The sequence below is a fragment of the Megalobrama amblycephala genome, linkage group LG13, assembly GCF_018812025.1.
Source record: "Megalobrama amblycephala isolate DHTTF-2021 linkage group LG13, ASM1881202v1, whole genome shotgun sequence".
Taxonomy (NCBI): domain Eukaryota; kingdom Metazoa; phylum Chordata; class Actinopteri; order Cypriniformes; family Xenocyprididae; genus Megalobrama; species Megalobrama amblycephala.
The window spans coordinates 5,897,280-5,915,956 of NC_063056.1; the positions used below are offsets into that span (position 1 = coordinate 5,897,280).

The window sequence follows — 18,677 nt, forward strand, 5'->3', positions numbered from 1 at the left end:
GTTATTCCAGTCCAGGTACTCCCACTGATGAGGGTGTATACCGGTATACCGGTTCATACCGAAGACCGGTAATTATTTTTGTTATGAAATGAATTTTGATGATACCGCAATACCAGTATGTGTCGCTTAACCAACGTTCGGAACGCGGCGTAGCGTCACTGTTTGAGAGGGTCCCGTTTCACTGTTGCACTGTAGTGAGAGCACAGCTGAGAGCGCATCACAGCCTTTGGTAAGTCCGAAATCACCCCCTAAAGCCTCGTTCACTATTCCTTACGTTATCCACTTATATTTTTCACTTGAAAGAGTAAATGAAAACGAGTGAGTGAATTCGGACAGCCGTTGTGTGTACATCGGCTGTACACTCGTTATAGAGATTGAATGAGTGCACTCAATAACGTCCACTATGGTTTCGGACACCACTACAAATGGCTGTCGCCTCAAATAATGCCCTATTTGAGGAAATAGGGGGCGATTTCGGATTCAGCCCTTGATTACAGCGAAGAATTCAAACTACACGCGGCGCGCGAGATAGAGCGGTTTCGTGATGAGATTAACAACTTTCTCCACATGGATCATATTATACAGACCGGAGTGAGCGTGTTTAAGTTTTTTATGGACCTATTTCATATACTCTAGTGCTCTAAACATGAACCAGCAGCGTGTATGCACACATATTTCATCACGTCTTCTTCAAATGAAATGTAATGTTATGCAAAGGACACTGAACTGTACGTCTGATCACGACCGCGATGACACGATGGGTTATTCTGCTACACAGAAGATGATGTAAGTTAATAAACAGACTGACAATTCAAAGAAGAATGGGCAAAAATTTAACTGCTTTATTCTTTATGTGTTAAACTGACGTGTGTCGCTTTTTCAGAGACTGTAGTGCTCTTAAATGTACTGAAAATATCCTTAGACAGTTTAAATGTTCTTCCGCGTTTCTCCCTCGTTTTGGCAGTATGTTGTTATATATGGTTAGATTTTTAAAATGCTTAAGGTGCCCTCAACTTTTTTTTTTCTATCTCCATGGTCATTTTAATATTTAATATGTGTCTGTAATGAGTGTGTTGTAGGTCTGTGTTTTATTGGTTGTTGTCTCCCCACAGCATCATTTTGTGGGGATTTGTAAACCTGTATTAACTCTAGTGTGGAATTTTTCTACAATCTTCACTCATCATGACAGTAAAACAGGGCATTCTAGTCAATCTACTGCAGTATTTCCTCTGTCAATCAGTAGAAAATGTGGTTAACAGTCAGTCATGCATAGGGGAAAAAAATACCATCATATACCGTGAAACCGATATAATTTAGAAAAATACCGTGATATAAAAGTTTTGGTCATACCGCCCAGCACTAGTAATAAGTGTCCAGTAAATCACTTTGATAAAAGCATCTAAAAATGGACAGCTTGCTATCTGCTTTATAAATAAATATAGACAATGTTAAATGCGCTCATCTTCAGATTTATATGTAATAACCTGGGCTGTAAATCTTGATGTGGAGCATATGTAATAAAAATTTAATGTTTAAAATAATCATACCCATTAAAAAAAAAAAAAAAAAAAAAAAAAAAAAAAAAGTGAAGACAAAGAAGTGTTTAAATAAAAAAATAGGGTGAAAGACAATGTCAGAATACATAATTTTGTAAAAAGTAAATCATAATAAATAAATATTGTCGCAAACTAGGGATGCACGATATATCGGACACCATATCGGTATCGTCCAATATATGTTCATTTTTAATGTTATTGTAATCGACCCAATAAGAAAATGTGGCCAATATATTAAAGTCGATAAATAATGGATTATTTCCTTAAGCTGAGACACTTCAGATGGCGCACCGTTCACCATGATGGTTTGAATTGCTTAAAATATGATTGGAACCACTTTGAAAAGGGAAATACAGTTAATACATTTCTCTTTCTTTTTTTCCTGAAAAATCAAAATTCACACTGCAGAGATTGAGTCAACTAGATCATCCACTGTGAAGGCCTCATCAACACGACAACCAGTGGCGCAGCTCCTCAACAATCGTCCATACCGGTGTGATGAATACGATCCTCAACTGGATGGAACTGAAATAAATACTTTGAATGTTGCGATCCTATCAGACTTATGATAGCAACCTGATTCGTAACAAAGCACTGTTCGCCAGAGAAGAACTGGCCCCCCGACAAAGCCTGGTTTCTCCCAAGGCCACTTGTTTGCCATCTGATGTCACCTGTTGGAGTTTGGGTTCCTTGCCACTGTCGCCTTTGGCTTGCTTAGTTGGGAACACTTGACATTTGACTTGACATTTGCCTTCATTGACACTATCCTTTAAGAGCTGCTGTGCAGCCAAAATAATGTACTAGTTATCAATGTAAAGCTGCTTTGACACAATCTACATTGTAAAAAGCGCTATATAAATAAAGGTGACTTGACTTGACTAATGAGGAATGCTAATTTTAATGGTGTGATTTCCTTGTCTGGCTATCACCAGACCAAGCTCAATTTAAAATTGAACATTGGTCTGGGGAGTCTGTATGTATTTTCTACTGCACAAGAGGTGTGGTCAAAGAGCATTATTCACGCAATTGGATAGTCCTTCAACCAATCAGATCAACGATCCGGGTGACATACTTTGCAGAGCGACGCGAAAACTCCAGACAGGTTTAGTTTGTATTGGTTTGTAGCATTGATCAGCGGTTTGCAGAAGCAGCAATGACATTGAGCGATTTTTGCAGGTTGTGCAAAAAAAACATGAAAGTGAGTAGTATTTACACCCACTCGAGTAGGCTTGGGTATCGAGTATCGAGTATCGATTGGAACCGGGACTAGCTTTGCGATTTTCCCGGAATCGTTCAAAAGTTTAAATTTCGATTCCTAGTTTCGATTCCCAGTCCGCCGACTGGAAGAAGAAACCGCTTAACACCAACGAAGAAGCGTCCGCCGAAAGTGTTGGCATAACCGAGCGAGTCGAACATGGATAGCGTGCGTCGGCGGTCCAAAGTGTGGCTTCAATTTTCTAAATGGAACGAAATCTCGGCAAAATGCAACATTTGCGGCAAGATTGTTTCGTGCATAGGAGGGTGCACGTCGAACATGATAAAGCACCTCCGAGTTCATGGAGTAGAAATAAATAAATGTCTTTGATGCGCTGCGCCGACCGTCCTCCGCTGCCTCTTCCTCTGGCTCCGACCCCCAGCCTGGCAATCCACACGAGATCCGATTTTTTCGTATCCGATCTGAGCCACTTCCAAATGTGGTTTTAAATCCAATACATATCCGATCTCTGAACATGCGACCTACGTCTAAACACGCATATCCGATTCCTATTGTAATTCCAAGACATAAAACGGCGAGGGCGGCACGTTTGCTCACTAAAATATAGCTTCAATGTTGTATTATGAAGCATACGTGCATGTATGCACTCGCACTAAAAATTCGCAGCTCAATATTAATGTGGGAACTTTGTCTAACATGAAAGAAATTGCGCACACACATATATTCAGCAGCTTCGCACGCGCGCGCTCTCTCCCTTGTTCGCTCGAATTCATTCAAAAAACGGAATTCTAAAACTAATAAATGTAGATAAAATATCAAACACAAATTACCTTTATTTTCCGGTCTATATCCGTTCAGTCAGAATTCGCGCTGCAATACATCCATGACAGCTGTTAACTTATCCATTCTGACAGGCTAATCATGGCCACTCCATGAATTATATAAATAATTTTAATAGCACGGCCATTCAAAACCCGAGGATCTACTATGTGCATTTAAAACTATCAGTGACGATCATTTTGGGGCAGGAAGTAGCCTAATGTAAACACAGATATCGATACCAGTCGCGTCTAAAGTGAGTAAACACACTGGCCAAAAAATCGGATATGGTCAAAAGATCGGATTTGTGCATTAAGACTTGCAGTGTAAATGCAGCCATACACTCATGTGTAAATGTGTTTTCAATATATTCATAATTTATAATATTTATATTCAAGTTCATAGATTTTATATTTATATTGTAGTTGAAAACAGCCCTGTGAGAAATTCATAGTAAAGTTCATAAAAAGTAAAAAGTTCATAGAAGTAAAATTGATGGAGAAGGTCAGACTATTTCCTTCAGAAAGACCGTTGGTTAGCTAGCTCATTTAAAATATCCTAAACTTTTTTTGACCCTGCCTCTTAAAAGAATCGGAATCGAGAATCGTTAGGAACCGGAATCGAAACAAGGAATCGAAATCGGAATCGGAATCGTTCAAATTCAAACGATACCCAACCCTACACTCGAGCGATTTGTTTGCTAAACTAAAGAAGTCATTCAGCATCGTCGAGAGGTTAAAAGGAATTGGATTGAAGGTCGTGCTTGCCGTCGCTTCTCTATCATCATCGTGTTATACCCGCCAATAGCGAGCAAGGTGGATAAGCCAGTCTGTGATTGGTTCCCGCAGAAGTGTAACAGAAGCAGTAGACATGAATTTACAGGTTTCCAGACTGAGTTGCCGGGCGAAATCAAATCGCCGGCAGATCAGGCTAGGTTTACCCAGTCTAGTGATTTCCAGATTTGGAAGTACTGTAAATGAATTAGTTCTTATACCTTCATAGGCATATTTATGATGAAAATTCTTCTCTTTTTTTCTTTTTTTTGGACAGCAGTAATAGATTTCTTTGCAAACCTTTGGTGCTTGGACCACTAATGACAACATACAAAAATGAGTTTGGTGTAAACGACATTGAAGTCTACCTCAAACAAACTAAAAAACTTGTCTGCAGGGGACTGTAGGCCAGTTACAGGCAGATCTCCAATGATTTAATCTCTCTCAGTGTCAACACGCTTTTAAATACAAAGCAAAATAATAAAATGCAAAAAAATTGTGTGAAAACTGTGACTAACCTGCAGTGCTCTCTTCATGCTCAGCAGGAAGCAGATGAGTTTTACCAGAGTTCAGATTTCTGATCGCAGTCTGCAGCAGTTCAACAGGCCGTGCGTTCGAGCTCAATGCTTTCTGAAGAATCAAATTACTCTTCCTAGAATTTCCTGAGACACGTTAAGAACACATCATCATTATACAGATTTTGGACATACATGCACCTTTACTTTTAAAGACCTACTGGAATGACTTGACAAACAGTTTTCTTCCATGTTGACTCATGCTGCATTCACACGTGCATCAAAACATCCTACTTTACACTTCCTGAGGTCAGCTTTTTTTTTTAAATACCCAATCTCATTAGAGGGTTAGTTCACCAAAAGAAAATTCTGTCATTAATTACTCACCCTCATGTCGTTCCAAACACACAAGATTTTCGTTCATCTGCAGAACACATATGAAGGTCATTTTGATGAAATCTGAGAGATTTCTTTCCCTCCATTGACAGCTATGAAACTGACACTTAGGAACATCAAATAGTTCATAAAGAGAAAAACGAATCCATATGAATTGAGTGGTTTAGTCCAAATTTTCTGAAGAGACACGATCGCTTGCTGACAGAATTTACAAATTTTGGGTGAACTATCCCTTTAAATGCCCATGTTCTTACTAAACCAACAAAATCTCATGTATTACCTTGTGAGAGCTCAAACTGAGCATGTGCTATATGCACAAAAGCAAAAGCTTTGCAGTGTGATCTGGCAATACTGAAATGATCTTGAGCGTCTTCTGGATCTTCAATTCTGTAGAGGTGGCAAAGAATAAATTATTCAAGATATCAACTGCTGACTTGATACTCAGTGTAATTTACCATTGCCTTACCCTTTCAACTCGGCAAATCGCACCAGCATTCGAGCATAGCATTCAGTTTTGCAATGTTTTGCCAAAGGAAACCTGGCGAACACTTTAGAGTAGCAGTCCAGGAGTTTGGAGAGAAACGCTGAGTCTGAACAAGGGTCTCCTCTCCTCTCTAGGTTTTTAAGGAAGATCTGACAACTTTCAGGAGAGTTTGTACTGATGAGCTGGTTGATGTCGGTGGTTTCTATGGAAGAAAGAAGACATCTGAAGTGCACTACAACAAAAAGTTCCTTGAGCAAACCCAAAGTCATACGATAGCTTTGTCTGGGGAATAGACTAAAATTCAAGGCTTCATACCACAGTACGAATCTTAGTTAAAAATTACCTTCCGTTCTAGCAGTTTCTTTTCTTTCTGCTCTGTGTAGAAGTGCTGTGATGGTGTCACCCTCTTCAATCTCTTCCCTCAGATGATCTGGACTAATCATGGGTGGCTGCATAAAAAGGAGGACACTATTCAGTACTGTATATGGACTTGAAATAAAACAAGTGCTATAGTAATGACTCTTATACCTTCAGGTTTAATAAACTGTAGGAGTCTCCATCTGGAGTGCCCTTCTTTGAGGAACACATCTGGAATGTTGAGCGGATACTTGAACCACTTGTTTGCCTGTAGAAAACCAAAAATTAAGGCTCGATAAAGAACAAGGAAATTTGAAACAGGCTCATATGACGGTACATAGGCCTGTCGTGATTATTAAACGGTCTGATCACAGTTATTTGATTCGACTGCGATTATTACAGATAACCACAACTATTGCTCTCTTATAGAAGGTACAAGGGGGAGACATAGACGGGGTTCCCCCTCGGATGAAATAGTCCTTGAATGCACGCTCACTTTCACATTTTTGGTTGGTGGTTTTCTTGGTAGTTGGTGCCCTACCCAAAAAGCATACTCTGGGTATAGGGAGTAGCAGTAGTGGTCATTTGCCAGTATTAACTTTCTTTATTTTAAGCACCTCATGTTGTTATGAAAATATTAGCATTTCGGGTAGGATAACAACATTAGACCAGCCATCTGTCTGTGCCATCTTGACTTGTTCTCTTTTATCACTTCCGCTTAAATTCTCGTGCACTGACTCAATTTCTAACTGAACAGCCAGAGTTCCCACTCTCAACGACGGCCCGATGCCAATTCAACATGCTAAATTGGGCAAACTGAGCTCAACAAGAGCAAACGTGTGGAACACGCCACAAAAACTACCGGGATAGATGCTTGCCAACGGTCCGAAGTTGGCTTGGTGTGTCCCGGCCTTTAACCCTCTGGAGTCTGAGGCTGATTTGGGGCTTGGAGAAGTTTTGACATGCCCTGACATTTGTGCTTTTTTCAGTTGTTCATAAACATATTAATGACAAAAGTGTCATTACACTGTATTCAGCACAAACTAGGCTACAATAATATGTGAGGAACATGTATGCACATGTTTGTGTTTTTGAAGGAATAATGTTTATGCGTGGTTATTGAAAAAACAAAAAAATTAAGTCACTGAAATAAGGCCAAAAATATATATTAAATCTGTGTTTACAAGACTTCTGGGTATTGGAGGTTGTAGGCTAGAGTTTTTGCTTCAAAATTATGTAAAAATTATAATGCCTACTTGTTCATATAAAACAATATATTGATTTAGTTTTTGCAAGACACTTTTTGTCAAGAAACAGTATGCGTAGAGGCGTGAATCATCATGAATAATGGATAATTTACACCTGAGAAGACAAAAGAATTGCATAATAATGACCTGAAATGACTTGCATATTAATGAGGCCTTTCAGTCAGGTAGGCTGTGAAAAAAACCTCTGTAATCATGTCTCAGCTCAATTTAAAATAATGGTATTCTATTATATTCTTTAAAATATAATGTATTTCTGTGATGCAAAGAGTCTGAATATAGGCTTTTAGTTTAAAAGCATGCACATTTGGAGAAATATTGATGGAATCTCATATGTTTATGTCAATTTTCTATACAGATGAGTTATATTTATTCTACATTCATTGTCATAACTATGAGTGCTGGTGTTTTCAGGTGATACTTGCAGCCGGAGGGCGCTCTCTACACCTTTAGTCCACAAATTATTCTAAAGAAGAAGAGGACATTTCAGGAATGGTGTTTTCAATTCATACTTGTAGCCGGAGGGCGCTCTCTGTACACATTTAGTCCACAAATTATTCTACAGAAGAAGAGGACATATCAGGAACTAACGGCATGTCTTCCAAAGGTCGTTAACCATGGCTTTTACATACAGATAAACACTTTTCAAGACAATAAATACACGATTGAGACGATGAATGCCTGTATTGACTCATAATTTGCCTCTGAATAGCGCTGGCTCCATGGGCGTGGCCGCATTAGCAGATAATGAGCTGAATCATGGACTTCTGACATGTGTCTCTTTTCATACAGATTACATAAACACAGAATTTTTGTTTTCGATATTACTTACACAATTTAAAACCTGACATTTCAACGTGTCTTTAGACATAAGTGTAATTTTTTTGTGATTAGTATTTACTAAGTTATAGTTTATTTTCTGAGAACTATCAGATTAAACTTTGTTCAGAGGGAGAGGACAGATCATGCATCATTTTAGTTTTCTTTATTTTACAAAAAGCACAACATTGTGTTTTTACTAAAAGAGTGTATACAAATAAAAGAAGATATTCTATAGTTTCAATTCATATATTACTTATGTCTCTATTACAAAAAATGACGGAGTATTTTAAGTCTGTTTTGCTGCAATGTGAAAAAAAACTGCAAAACGTGCCGGCGCGTTTTCAGACCTCAGGGAGTTAAAGCTAACTTGATGGGTATTTTCGTTAGTTATTTTGGCTACGGGTCATTAGATCTAGCATTCTGCTGACTTTATTGTGGTAAGATTGCATTTACTTTTAATTTATTTATCTGGATGAATTAGTGAGAAAGTGATTGAGTGGGAGAGAGAGATTGTACATCTGTGAATTGCATTTGAGTAGTGTCTTTCTACTAATAGTGAAGCTGTTAGTTTAATTACTTCAAAAACAGCAATGCTTCCAATACAGAAATCTGTATGAATACAGAAAAATGTAATCCCAGAAGAACATTATAATTTACTGGATTATAGTAATAATCAAATGATATTTGCTTTTGGTCATTTCACCCACTCCTGCACAGATTCACAATCATTTCTCACCTGGAGAAACTACTGCTGTAGGTAACAGGAGCTTCCGGTTTCTGAACACCGTCAGAGTCACTGCTCTCGTTTTCAGGGATAGAGAGTGGCACCATGGGCACTCTTTCTGCCTGTAGGAAGGAACATATGTAAGTACATGCACTTCCACTATCAAGTGTTGTTTGCTGACCTCTTCTCACACCTTACCATGGCCATTCTTCTCTGTTGTGACCCTGCTCTCCATACAGGCATGTTCTCATCTTGTGGACTGAACTTCTGATCACTCCTGGAATTCAGAATGTTTAACATCATCAATTTCTTTATGGTAAATAAATAATTCTGTAATGTGAAATAGGGATGTCACTGTGAGGAAAATTTAACACCAGTATTACAGATAAGACGCAATCGCACGCGTACATAGGCCTTTAATTTGCAGACATCAAGGAGCCACTATTAATATGCGTGGTATTGAAATCGCTTTTGAACGCTTGCTTGCTTTTCACTTTCAAATTCTCAATCAGTACTGACTGCATATTTTACAAGATAAGATATTTGTCAGTGACGCTCAGGATCTGTTGCGCACCAAATCCTCCACCATCGTCCTCCTTACTCTCGTCACGTGATAGTGAAATCTGACTCCTGCTGTGCTGTGCTGCGACTCTGCAGCTCATACTGTATGGAGCAGATGGGTAGCATCCATTGTCCAACTGAACTAAATAGTTTTTGTTTCTACAAAAAAAAAAAAAGCAAAACGACAGTGGGGGGCGGTGCCACGTAATGTAAGTTTGGGGTTGATAAGATTTTCTTTTTCTCTTAAAAGTCTATATATATATATATTTATTTTTTTAATGACCACAAGCTTTTGATGATGTGCATTTTTTAGCCTTTTTTAAATAATATTCAATATACATATTAATATTTATGAAAATCATTGTGATATTCACTATGTTGCTTAATTGATATGGCCATGATGGTCCCATAAATGAGCTAAACATATCATACCTGTGGGGAAAAGTGCTGCTGGCCTGCAGGTCACATGTTCCATCTGATTTTCTGGAGCTGTTTCTCACAAAATCTTGAGCACTGTCATGTGCAGAGACTAGAGATCATTTAAAAGAGATCATTCACAAGTCATTTAAAAAGACGAGCATGATGCATAGAAAGCAAAAGCATAAATTACATAGATGAGTATAACAGAAACAAATGCTTACAGCAAATCTTTACTTTTTTTTTTTTTGATTTAAAAGGAACACTCCACTTTTTTTGAAAATAGGCTCACTTTCCAACTCCCCTAGAGTTAAACAGTTGAGTTTTACCATTTTCGAATCCATTCAGCCGATCTCCGGGTCTGGCGGTACCGCTTTTAGCATAGCTTAGCATAGTTCATTGAATCTGATTGAAGCAGGCGCAATGATATTACGCAGCGGCTGTGACCCCCTGCTTGCACAGGGAGCGTGCCTTGCAACCATGGATACATTTGTGAGAGACGCTGCGTAATATCATTGCGCCTGCTGAACCCAAATTTCTTTGATTATTACGCCGGAATGAGAGTATAGTTCCTAGTCATATCGGCCAAGAAAATCAAACTTTTCATTTTCCGTCGGTCTTAGTACACGATGTAACTACAGAAGAGTCAAGTTTTAAATAGGAAAAATATCAAAACTCTTTGGTCATTTTTGAGCAAAACAAAAACAAATTCCTATCAACTGTGTTGACATGGCAATAAATTTATTGAATTGAATTGAATTGAAGATGCTAACGGTCTAATCAGATTCAATGAACTATGCTAAGCTATGCTAAAAATGGACCAAGAGATTGGCTGAAAAACGGTAAAACTCAACTGTTTAACTCTAGGGGAGTTGGAAAATGAGCCTATTTCCAAAAAAGTGGAGTGTTCCTTTAAATAAATGAATAGTTTTACCAAAAATGACAATTCTCTCATTTATGCACCCTTATTCCAACCTGATTGTCTTTCTTTCTTAGGTAAATTTTTAATAATATAATAACTTTTTTTGTTTTTTTTAAATACAACTACATGCATGCTCCAAAATGGACTCAAAAGCATCAGGCCTATACAAACCTGATATGTTCTCTTTATCCTCGTGTGAAAGGAGCTGGCGTTTCCCTACATTTAGATTCTGCACAGCAGCCTCCAGAACGTGCCTGGGTTTAGCGTTCATTTCAAAAGCCTTCTGAAGAATCGAAGTGCATTTCTTAATGTTGCCTGGGGAGAACAAAGAAACTTCATTAACGTGTTCTCAATAAGCAAACATTTCTGAAAGAGGCAAAAGCTAAATATGTCTTATATTTTTATTTTTAGAGACTGAAGTCACTAATGTCTCCTTACCTTGCAAAAGCTCAAACTGCGCATAAGCAATGTGAACAAAGGCAAAATCCTTACAGTGGGATCTCGCTATATCAAAACTAGCCTGTGCATCGTTTACATCTTGGATGCTGTTGGCAAAGAGAGACATTAAACATGCATTAAAACATTTGACAATTCGTAGAAGTTGTTTATATTTTAAATAAATAAGTAGTTCACCCAAAACTAAAAATCTGTCTTCTCACCCTCACATCATTTAAATCATATGAACTGTATGTTTCATATAGAAAAAAAAAAGCGTGAAAATGAATTGAAAATTCTTCAAATATTCCATATATTTGCACATGAAAAAGGTCTGCAAAGTCCCAAAGCACAAAGTCCCTCCAGCGAGAGTTCTTCTCTATATCAGCGTCACTGTTTCTGAACTCCCTGAAATGCCTCCATTGTGTTGAAACTGGCGGTTATGGTAATGGGCGGGGCATTTCCCAAACAATCACAACACACTGGTCCAGTCGACCAATAAGATCACACTGTGCTTTTAAGAAGGAGGGGCTTCATAGAAACATGACTAACAGAGCGTTACTGACAGACTGGGAAGAGAGGAGCTGCAACAATGAGCACATTTACATGCACACCAATACGTTGATAACTAACGAAAATCAGTTTATTGATTCACATGCTGCGTCTCATTTCAGAGGCCGCGTCCTCCGGAGGTCACATTTGTCAGCCGCGTACGTCATCGAGGTGATCTCATTTAAGAAAAGTAGCCGTTAGATTGCAAAGAAAGAAAGAAATTACAGTATTTTACACCTCATGAGGAATAACAGTACATTTTATTAGTTACTTTTCTTGAATAAGACAACCTCAATGACGTATGCAGCCTACAAATGCGACCTCCGGAGGACCCAGCCTCTGAAATGAGATGCAGCTACAGTTTACTTGCATTATTTACATGTCTGTATTAAAAAAAACCAGGTAATTCCCCGATGGTGACATCAAAACGTAAACATCCATGCATTTCACTCATATTATTCTATTTATTATGCGAGTTGTGATGTAAAATAAAGAATTAATAACCCTAGAGTATTTCAAAATCCACTAGGGGTTTAATCTTAAGCTGACTGGCATGAGCCGCCACTGATTCTGGCAGGTCACATGGCTGGTGGCTGCCAGTCCTTGGCAAGTGTCAGCAGCAACCATTGATTTTTGGCATATTTTGTGTTTTGCGTTCCTTCCTTTCTAGCTCTGGTGAATTACATTTATTATTGTGCATCTGCTGATATGATTATGTTCTTTTGTGATTTGTGATTTAGATCACTATCATAATTAAATGATTAGTTCACTTTAAAATGAAAATTTCCTGATAATTTACTCACCCCCATGTCATCTAAGATTTTTATGTCTGTCTTTCTTCAGTCAAAAAGAAATTAAGGTTTTTGATGAAAACATTCCAGGATTATTCTCCTAATAGTGGACTTCACTGGAGCCCAAACAGCTGAAGGTCAAAATTGCAGTTTCAGTGCAGCTTCAAAGGGCAGCTACCAGATGAGGAATAAGGGTCTAGCAAAACGGTCGGTCATTTTCTAAAAAAAAATGTAAATGTATATGGTTTATAAACACAAACGCTCGCCTTGCAAGTGCTTCCGCCAGACCGCCTTCCGTATTCTTCAAAAAGCTTACACTTAGGATGGCTTGAGAGTGAGTAAATCTTGGGCTAATTTTCATTTGAAAGTGAACTAATCCTTTAAAGCAATCAAATGAGTGATCATGAATGGTTGCTTACTGATGCACCGGTTCAGCCAGCAGCTATTAAGCATCCAGTTAACATGTCACATGACCTGTCAGTGGCGGCTCCTGCCAGCCAGGTGAAGATTGAACCCCCACTCTCAAAATGTCAGCGAGAAACTCATTCTCCTCTCATATTTGAAGTTCCTAAAACTGTACCACTTGTCCTTTGGCTGCACGATATGAGAAAACATTTCTTGGGTTAAGAAAAAATGTGTAGTTTGCAATATATTTTTCCTCCCCTACCACAAAACACTCACTGTGCTTAAATCTGCCATATAAGGATGCTTTCCTGTCACATATCACATGTGCACTTCAATATGCCGACAGAACGCAGGTTAAGGTGCTTACATGCCAGGCGAAATCGGGGTAATGGGCAAAAATCTAGCTCTGTCGATCTGTTTATGCTTAAGCCGTTTATGACCTTACACGATAAGGGAAAATGGTTTAACGCGTTTACATGACCACACATGTTGTCGGCTTATTAAGCACAATCTGTTAAAAGGGACAGTTCACCAAAAACTGAAAATTCTTGCAGAAGCTAGTTATTTTACTTTATAAAGTTTTAAATATGGATATTTTTCTAATAAAATCACTTTGTTTCAGAAGGCCTTTATTAACCCCTCGTATGGATTATATTTATGATGGATGGAAGCATTTATTTTGGGCTTCAAAACATGCCCCGTTCACTACCATTATAATGTCTGGAAGAGCCAGGATATTTTTAAATACATCTCGGATTGCGTTTGTCTGAAAGAAGATAGTCATATACACCTAGGATGGTGTGAGGGTGAGTAAATCACGGTATAATTTTCATTTGTGGGTGAACTAACCCTTTAAGAATGCACGCATGTGTGTATGTAAAAGCACTCATTGTCAAATCTGTAGAAAATGATATGCATTTGAACATTCAAGCATGAAAACCTATTCTAGTAGACCCCAAAAATAAAATCAAGACTTTGTTATCTAGTATGACCTCTTTAATGAAACAACGATCATTATGCATAATGTGGAAAGGATGTTATAAATAATTTTAAATCAGAAAGAAACAGGAGATGGAACTTAAGTGACTTACGCTTTTAACTCGGCAAATCTGACCAGCATCTTGGCATAGCTCTCATTCTGACTGTACTTCCCCAACGGCATGCTGGAAAAGACACGCGTGTAGCAGTCGATGAGCTTCGTGAGAAGACTGGGATCCGTTTGGGGATTGCCTTTCTTCTCCAGATTGGTCAGAAATGTCCGGCAGGTGTCAGGTGAGTTTGAACTGATGGCCTGATTGATGTAATCCGTGTCATCTGTATGGAGGAAAAGCTGTAAACGGTCTGGTCGACTACAACCCAGAATTCCTGTTTTGACCAATGAATTTCCTTAACTTTAATGATTACACGATCAAGACTGCTAATGAACATTTTAGAAATTGTTCTCAGAAATGTTAAATATTTTAGCGCAGAGCATAATTACAAACATTAATAAAGGAATTACAGGAATGTCGATACCTTTATTAATTTCTGTAACATTCCCAGAGAAGTCACAAATTTGATATTCCCTGATAGAGTAAGGTTTAAAGTGCGGGTACCCTGAAAATATGATTTAGCACATGCAATACCCAAATCTGAGTTATTACCATCATTGAATAATTGCTTCATCTTGGCCAGCCGTTGACATAACATGGCAATCTGCATCTGTCGCTCTGTACTCTCTTCTTCATCCATCTCTGCACACTACACAACACAAAACAAACAAACATCAATGTGGATATGCATATTACCCCACAAAACAAACACAACAAATACTCTACTGCACTGACATCTTTGGAAATGGATACCAAGCAGTATATGCATGTATCTGTCTCTCTGCAAATAAAAGCTTATTTTACTGTTTCCTAAACTATAAAAACTTGGTAAAAATGTTCTTCATAATGAAAATAGCATTTCTTTAGTGTTTTTAAGGTGAGGTTTCTGCAACAGGATCCCAAGAAATATACTATTAGTTTAACGCAAATTACAATTTTAGTTATAAAATTTATAATATGCATATTACAACACAAAACAAACATAAGTGGGTTGTTGACATGACATGGCATTTTCACTGTCACACATGACAAAAATGAATATAATTAGTATTGTCGTCATTTAAAATGCAGTAAATGGTTAAACATTTCTTTGTTTTACATGGACCGGTTGTTAAAAAACAAAGCCAACTCTCAAAATTGTCTTATGGTGTGACTGTCTCAAGCATGGTTCAATAAATGTTTTATACATCTATGGTTCAAAAAACTTTAATTAAAAAGAAAAGCATAAAAATTTGAGTAAATACCTCAGGCATAATTATACAAGTGTCTATTTTAATAAATAGCAATCCTTTTTTTCAAAAATATATTTCTAAAAGCGTATGATCTTGATGTATTTTGTCACTGAAAACGATGTCCTCCGGTGTGACATCCTTTCCTGATATTAAATCGGGCAATTCCACGTACATCTTTAATTACTTGAAGGACCCTATTCAAGGTCATATTACTGAAGCCCTTGTGAAGCACATGACGTGCACATGGTTAGTTTCTGTCTCAAAATTGTTCAAATATTGAACTTTTTGGAAGCACTATAAAAGTGTTAGTTCACCCAAAAATGAAAATTCTGTCATTTATTACTTACCCTCATGGCGTTACACACCCATAAGACCTTCGTTAACACAAATTAAGATATTTTTGTTAAAATCCGACAGCTCCGTGAGGCCTTCATAGGGAGCAATGACATTTCCTCTCTCAAGATCCATTAATGTACTAAAAACATATTTAAATCGGTTCATGTGAGTTCAGTGGTTCAATATTAATATTATAAAGCGAGGAGAATATTTTTGGTGCGCCAAAGCCCCCCCCCAAAATAACGACTTAAATAGTGATGGCCGATTTCAAAACACTGCTTCAGGAAGCTTCAGAGCATAATGAATCAGCGTGTCGAATCAGCGGTTCGGAGCGCCAAAGTCACGTGATTTCAGCCGTTGGCAGTTTGACACATGATCTGAATCATGATTCAATACACTGATTCATAATGCTCCGATGCTTCCTGAAGCAGTGTTTTGAAATCGTCCATCACTAAATAAGTCGTTATTTTGAGGGGGGGCTTTGGCGCACCAAAAATATTCTCGTCGCTTTATAATATTAATATTGAACCACTGTACTCACATGAACTGATTTAAATATGCTTTTAGTACATTGATGGATCTTGAGAGAGGAAATGTCCATTGCTCCCTATGGAGGCTCACGGAGCTGTCGGATTTCAACTAAAATATCTTAATTTGTGTTCTGAAGATGAATGAAGGTCTTACGGGTGTGTAATGGCATGAGGGTGAGTAATAAATGACATTATTTTCATTTTTGGGTGAACTAACCCTTTAAGTTTTGTTGTCCTCTGGTGTGACACCCCTAAATTATATTTTTTTAATTAAAAATGCATGTTAAACTACATAATCATGGTATGATTATGATCAGTATGTCTTGCTAACTGCTAATGACAGGTTAGCTATGAATAGCAAGGCCATTAACTGACTCAAAAGGCTGCAACAACCTATGGTGTGACAGATAATGTCCATCGGTGTGACGCCTGTGCTGTCACACCGCACGCACTGTAGTTAGCAAGTTACTGAATTACGTAGATGCTTACCAGTCAACATTCGCTGCACGCATGTGAGCAGTTAATAACATCAGGTAACTGCTGCAAGAGGCGACACAAGACTAAACATCATCACTGAAAATACTACTCTCACATGTCAAAACTCAGCATTCCTGAACATTGCACTTTCTGCAACTAATGGTGATTGTTTTAGGCCAGTAATAACCTCTTTGTTCTCAACTAAAGAAAAATCCAAGAATTGAAAAAAAAAAAAAAGTTTTTCAGGACTGAAAAAAATTGTCATCAATTTCCAGGTTTTCCAGGATGAGTGGGAACCCTGCTATGGTGTGACACACATAAAAGAACAGATTTGTCTTTATCTCAAAAGTATCTTATTGCAGTAGGGAAGGTATAATCATCACTCATCTTAAAATGGTATAGTTTTCAGCAATTTTGAAAGAATGACAGCAAAGTTTGTCTCATATTTATTGAAAATGTCCAACAAGTCCAATAAGTCATGGTGAAAAAATTGTTTTTCATAATTTCATATTAAATAATAGAAAATAAGTGTCTAACAATGAAGATAAATCTCTCTCATGCTACTTGTATGATATTAAGAGTTTTTTTATTCATTTTTGCTATGTCACACCATTTACAGTGCAGTTCAGTAAAAATGCTTAAACAGTGAAAGAATTGATAAAGTTGGTGACCCCTCATATTTTCACAAACATCAGATTTCGCACTACATAAAAAAATATATGTATTTTTTCTTCAAAAATTGTGTTTTACAAAAAACAAGCATTTTTTACTGCCTATGTCAACTACTCAAAGTACAACACAAATACTGTAAATTACTGCATTGACATCTTTGGAAATATTCGCCATGCTTCAGGGTATCTGTCGTCATTTTAAACATGTCTCATCCAGTGGATCTTAAAGTATTCAAAGAGCACAGATCCTTAATAACTTCCAAATGTTGGGTCTCTTTCAAAGGCCAAGCTTTGTTAAACTCACATTTAAAGTTTATTTCTGTCTGGAGTCCTTTAGCATCTGAACTCGTTTTTATCCTCGACCTAAACTCTGATCAGACTCATGACTTGACATCATTATTATGTTTAGCTTGTTGTTTAAACTGAAGAACAGCTCTGTCGTGTTAGCAGCTATCCGGCTAACCTCACTTTACAACACAACAGTCCTCGTTGACAATCGTGCATTATTGATTAAATTACTGACAATCAACATCTTGACGCACTAAATCGCACTGTTTGCATCTTGGACGATGTATAAAGGTATTTTAAAGCAGTATACTTACACTGAGACGGAGAAAGGATGTAAATCCGACGGTGTGATCGACTAAATGTTTTCTTCACCAACCGTTTCAAAATCCGACACTTCCCCGGAGCGCGCGCTCCTGTTGGCCAGTTTGTATTTCACGTGACCATTTCACGGTCTGATGGGCGGGGCTTTCCTGCCACATCACACTTTCATTCTGCGCTCGTTCTGGTGTCAGATTTGGAGAACAGCTGATAAAATGTCTAAAACAAAGCGTTTCTTATAAAGTAATAGAATTTATCGAGTAAAATATGTACTAGATCGTTTTTAGACTGATCAACACTCATGTTTAGTTTTCATTGTGCATGTAAAGATATGTAGAACAGGCTATATAAAACCACAAAGAAACTAAATATAGATTTACAACATGTGGAATTGATATAAAGATATTATATTTCAGTGATAATGAGATGTAAAAAAGATAAAGACATACAACTATTTTTCTGTACAGTTCCACATGCATAAAATGAAATGATCTCCCTCCAAACCATCTCGTAAATAAAATGTTCTTATTGAAGTGTTAAATGTAGTTTTCTTTGTTTTTACTTTCTTAAACACTGACAAATAATAGCTTATTTTATCATCTAAATAATTGTAACCATATAAACTGTTGTTCTTAATGAAAATATAATTTCTTTATCATTATTTATAGTCATTATATTTATAGTCAATACATTATAAATGATTTATCCATGCTCATCATTATTT

At 37.5% G+C, this 18,677-nt stretch overlaps 1 protein-coding gene across 2 annotated transcripts in view; it reads right to left on the reverse strand.

Annotated features, from left to right (window-relative positions):
* ttk (ttk protein kinase) overlaps nt 1-18,102 on the reverse strand; it is a 29,961-nt gene extending 11,859 nt beyond the window's left edge. For both annotated transcript variants that reach the window (XM_048153419.1, XM_048153418.1), the window contains exons 1-13: nt 17,950-18,102; nt 14,654-14,750; nt 14,102-14,324; nt 11,266-11,372; nt 10,999-11,142; nt 9,921-10,017; nt 9,126-9,204; nt 8,940-9,049; nt 6,288-6,384; nt 6,103-6,208; nt 5,742-5,961; nt 5,556-5,662; nt 4,883-5,026 (exon numbers count right to left, since the gene is read on the reverse strand). In XM_048153419.1, the coding sequence (XP_048009376.1) occupies nt 4,883-5,026; nt 5,556-5,662; nt 5,742-5,961; nt 6,103-6,208; nt 6,288-6,384; nt 8,940-9,049; nt 9,126-9,204; nt 9,921-10,017; nt 10,999-11,142; nt 11,266-11,372; nt 14,102-14,324; nt 14,654-14,741 (1,522 nt within the window). In that variant the 5' untranslated portion in view covers nt 14,742-14,750; nt 17,950-18,102. The remainder of the gene's footprint in view (nt 1-4,882; nt 5,027-5,555; nt 5,663-5,741; nt 5,962-6,102; nt 6,209-6,287; nt 6,385-8,939; nt 9,050-9,125; nt 9,205-9,920; nt 10,018-10,998; nt 11,143-11,265; nt 11,373-14,101; nt 14,325-14,653; nt 14,751-17,949) is intronic.
* Between the last annotated feature and the right edge of the window lie 575 nt (nt 18,103-18,677).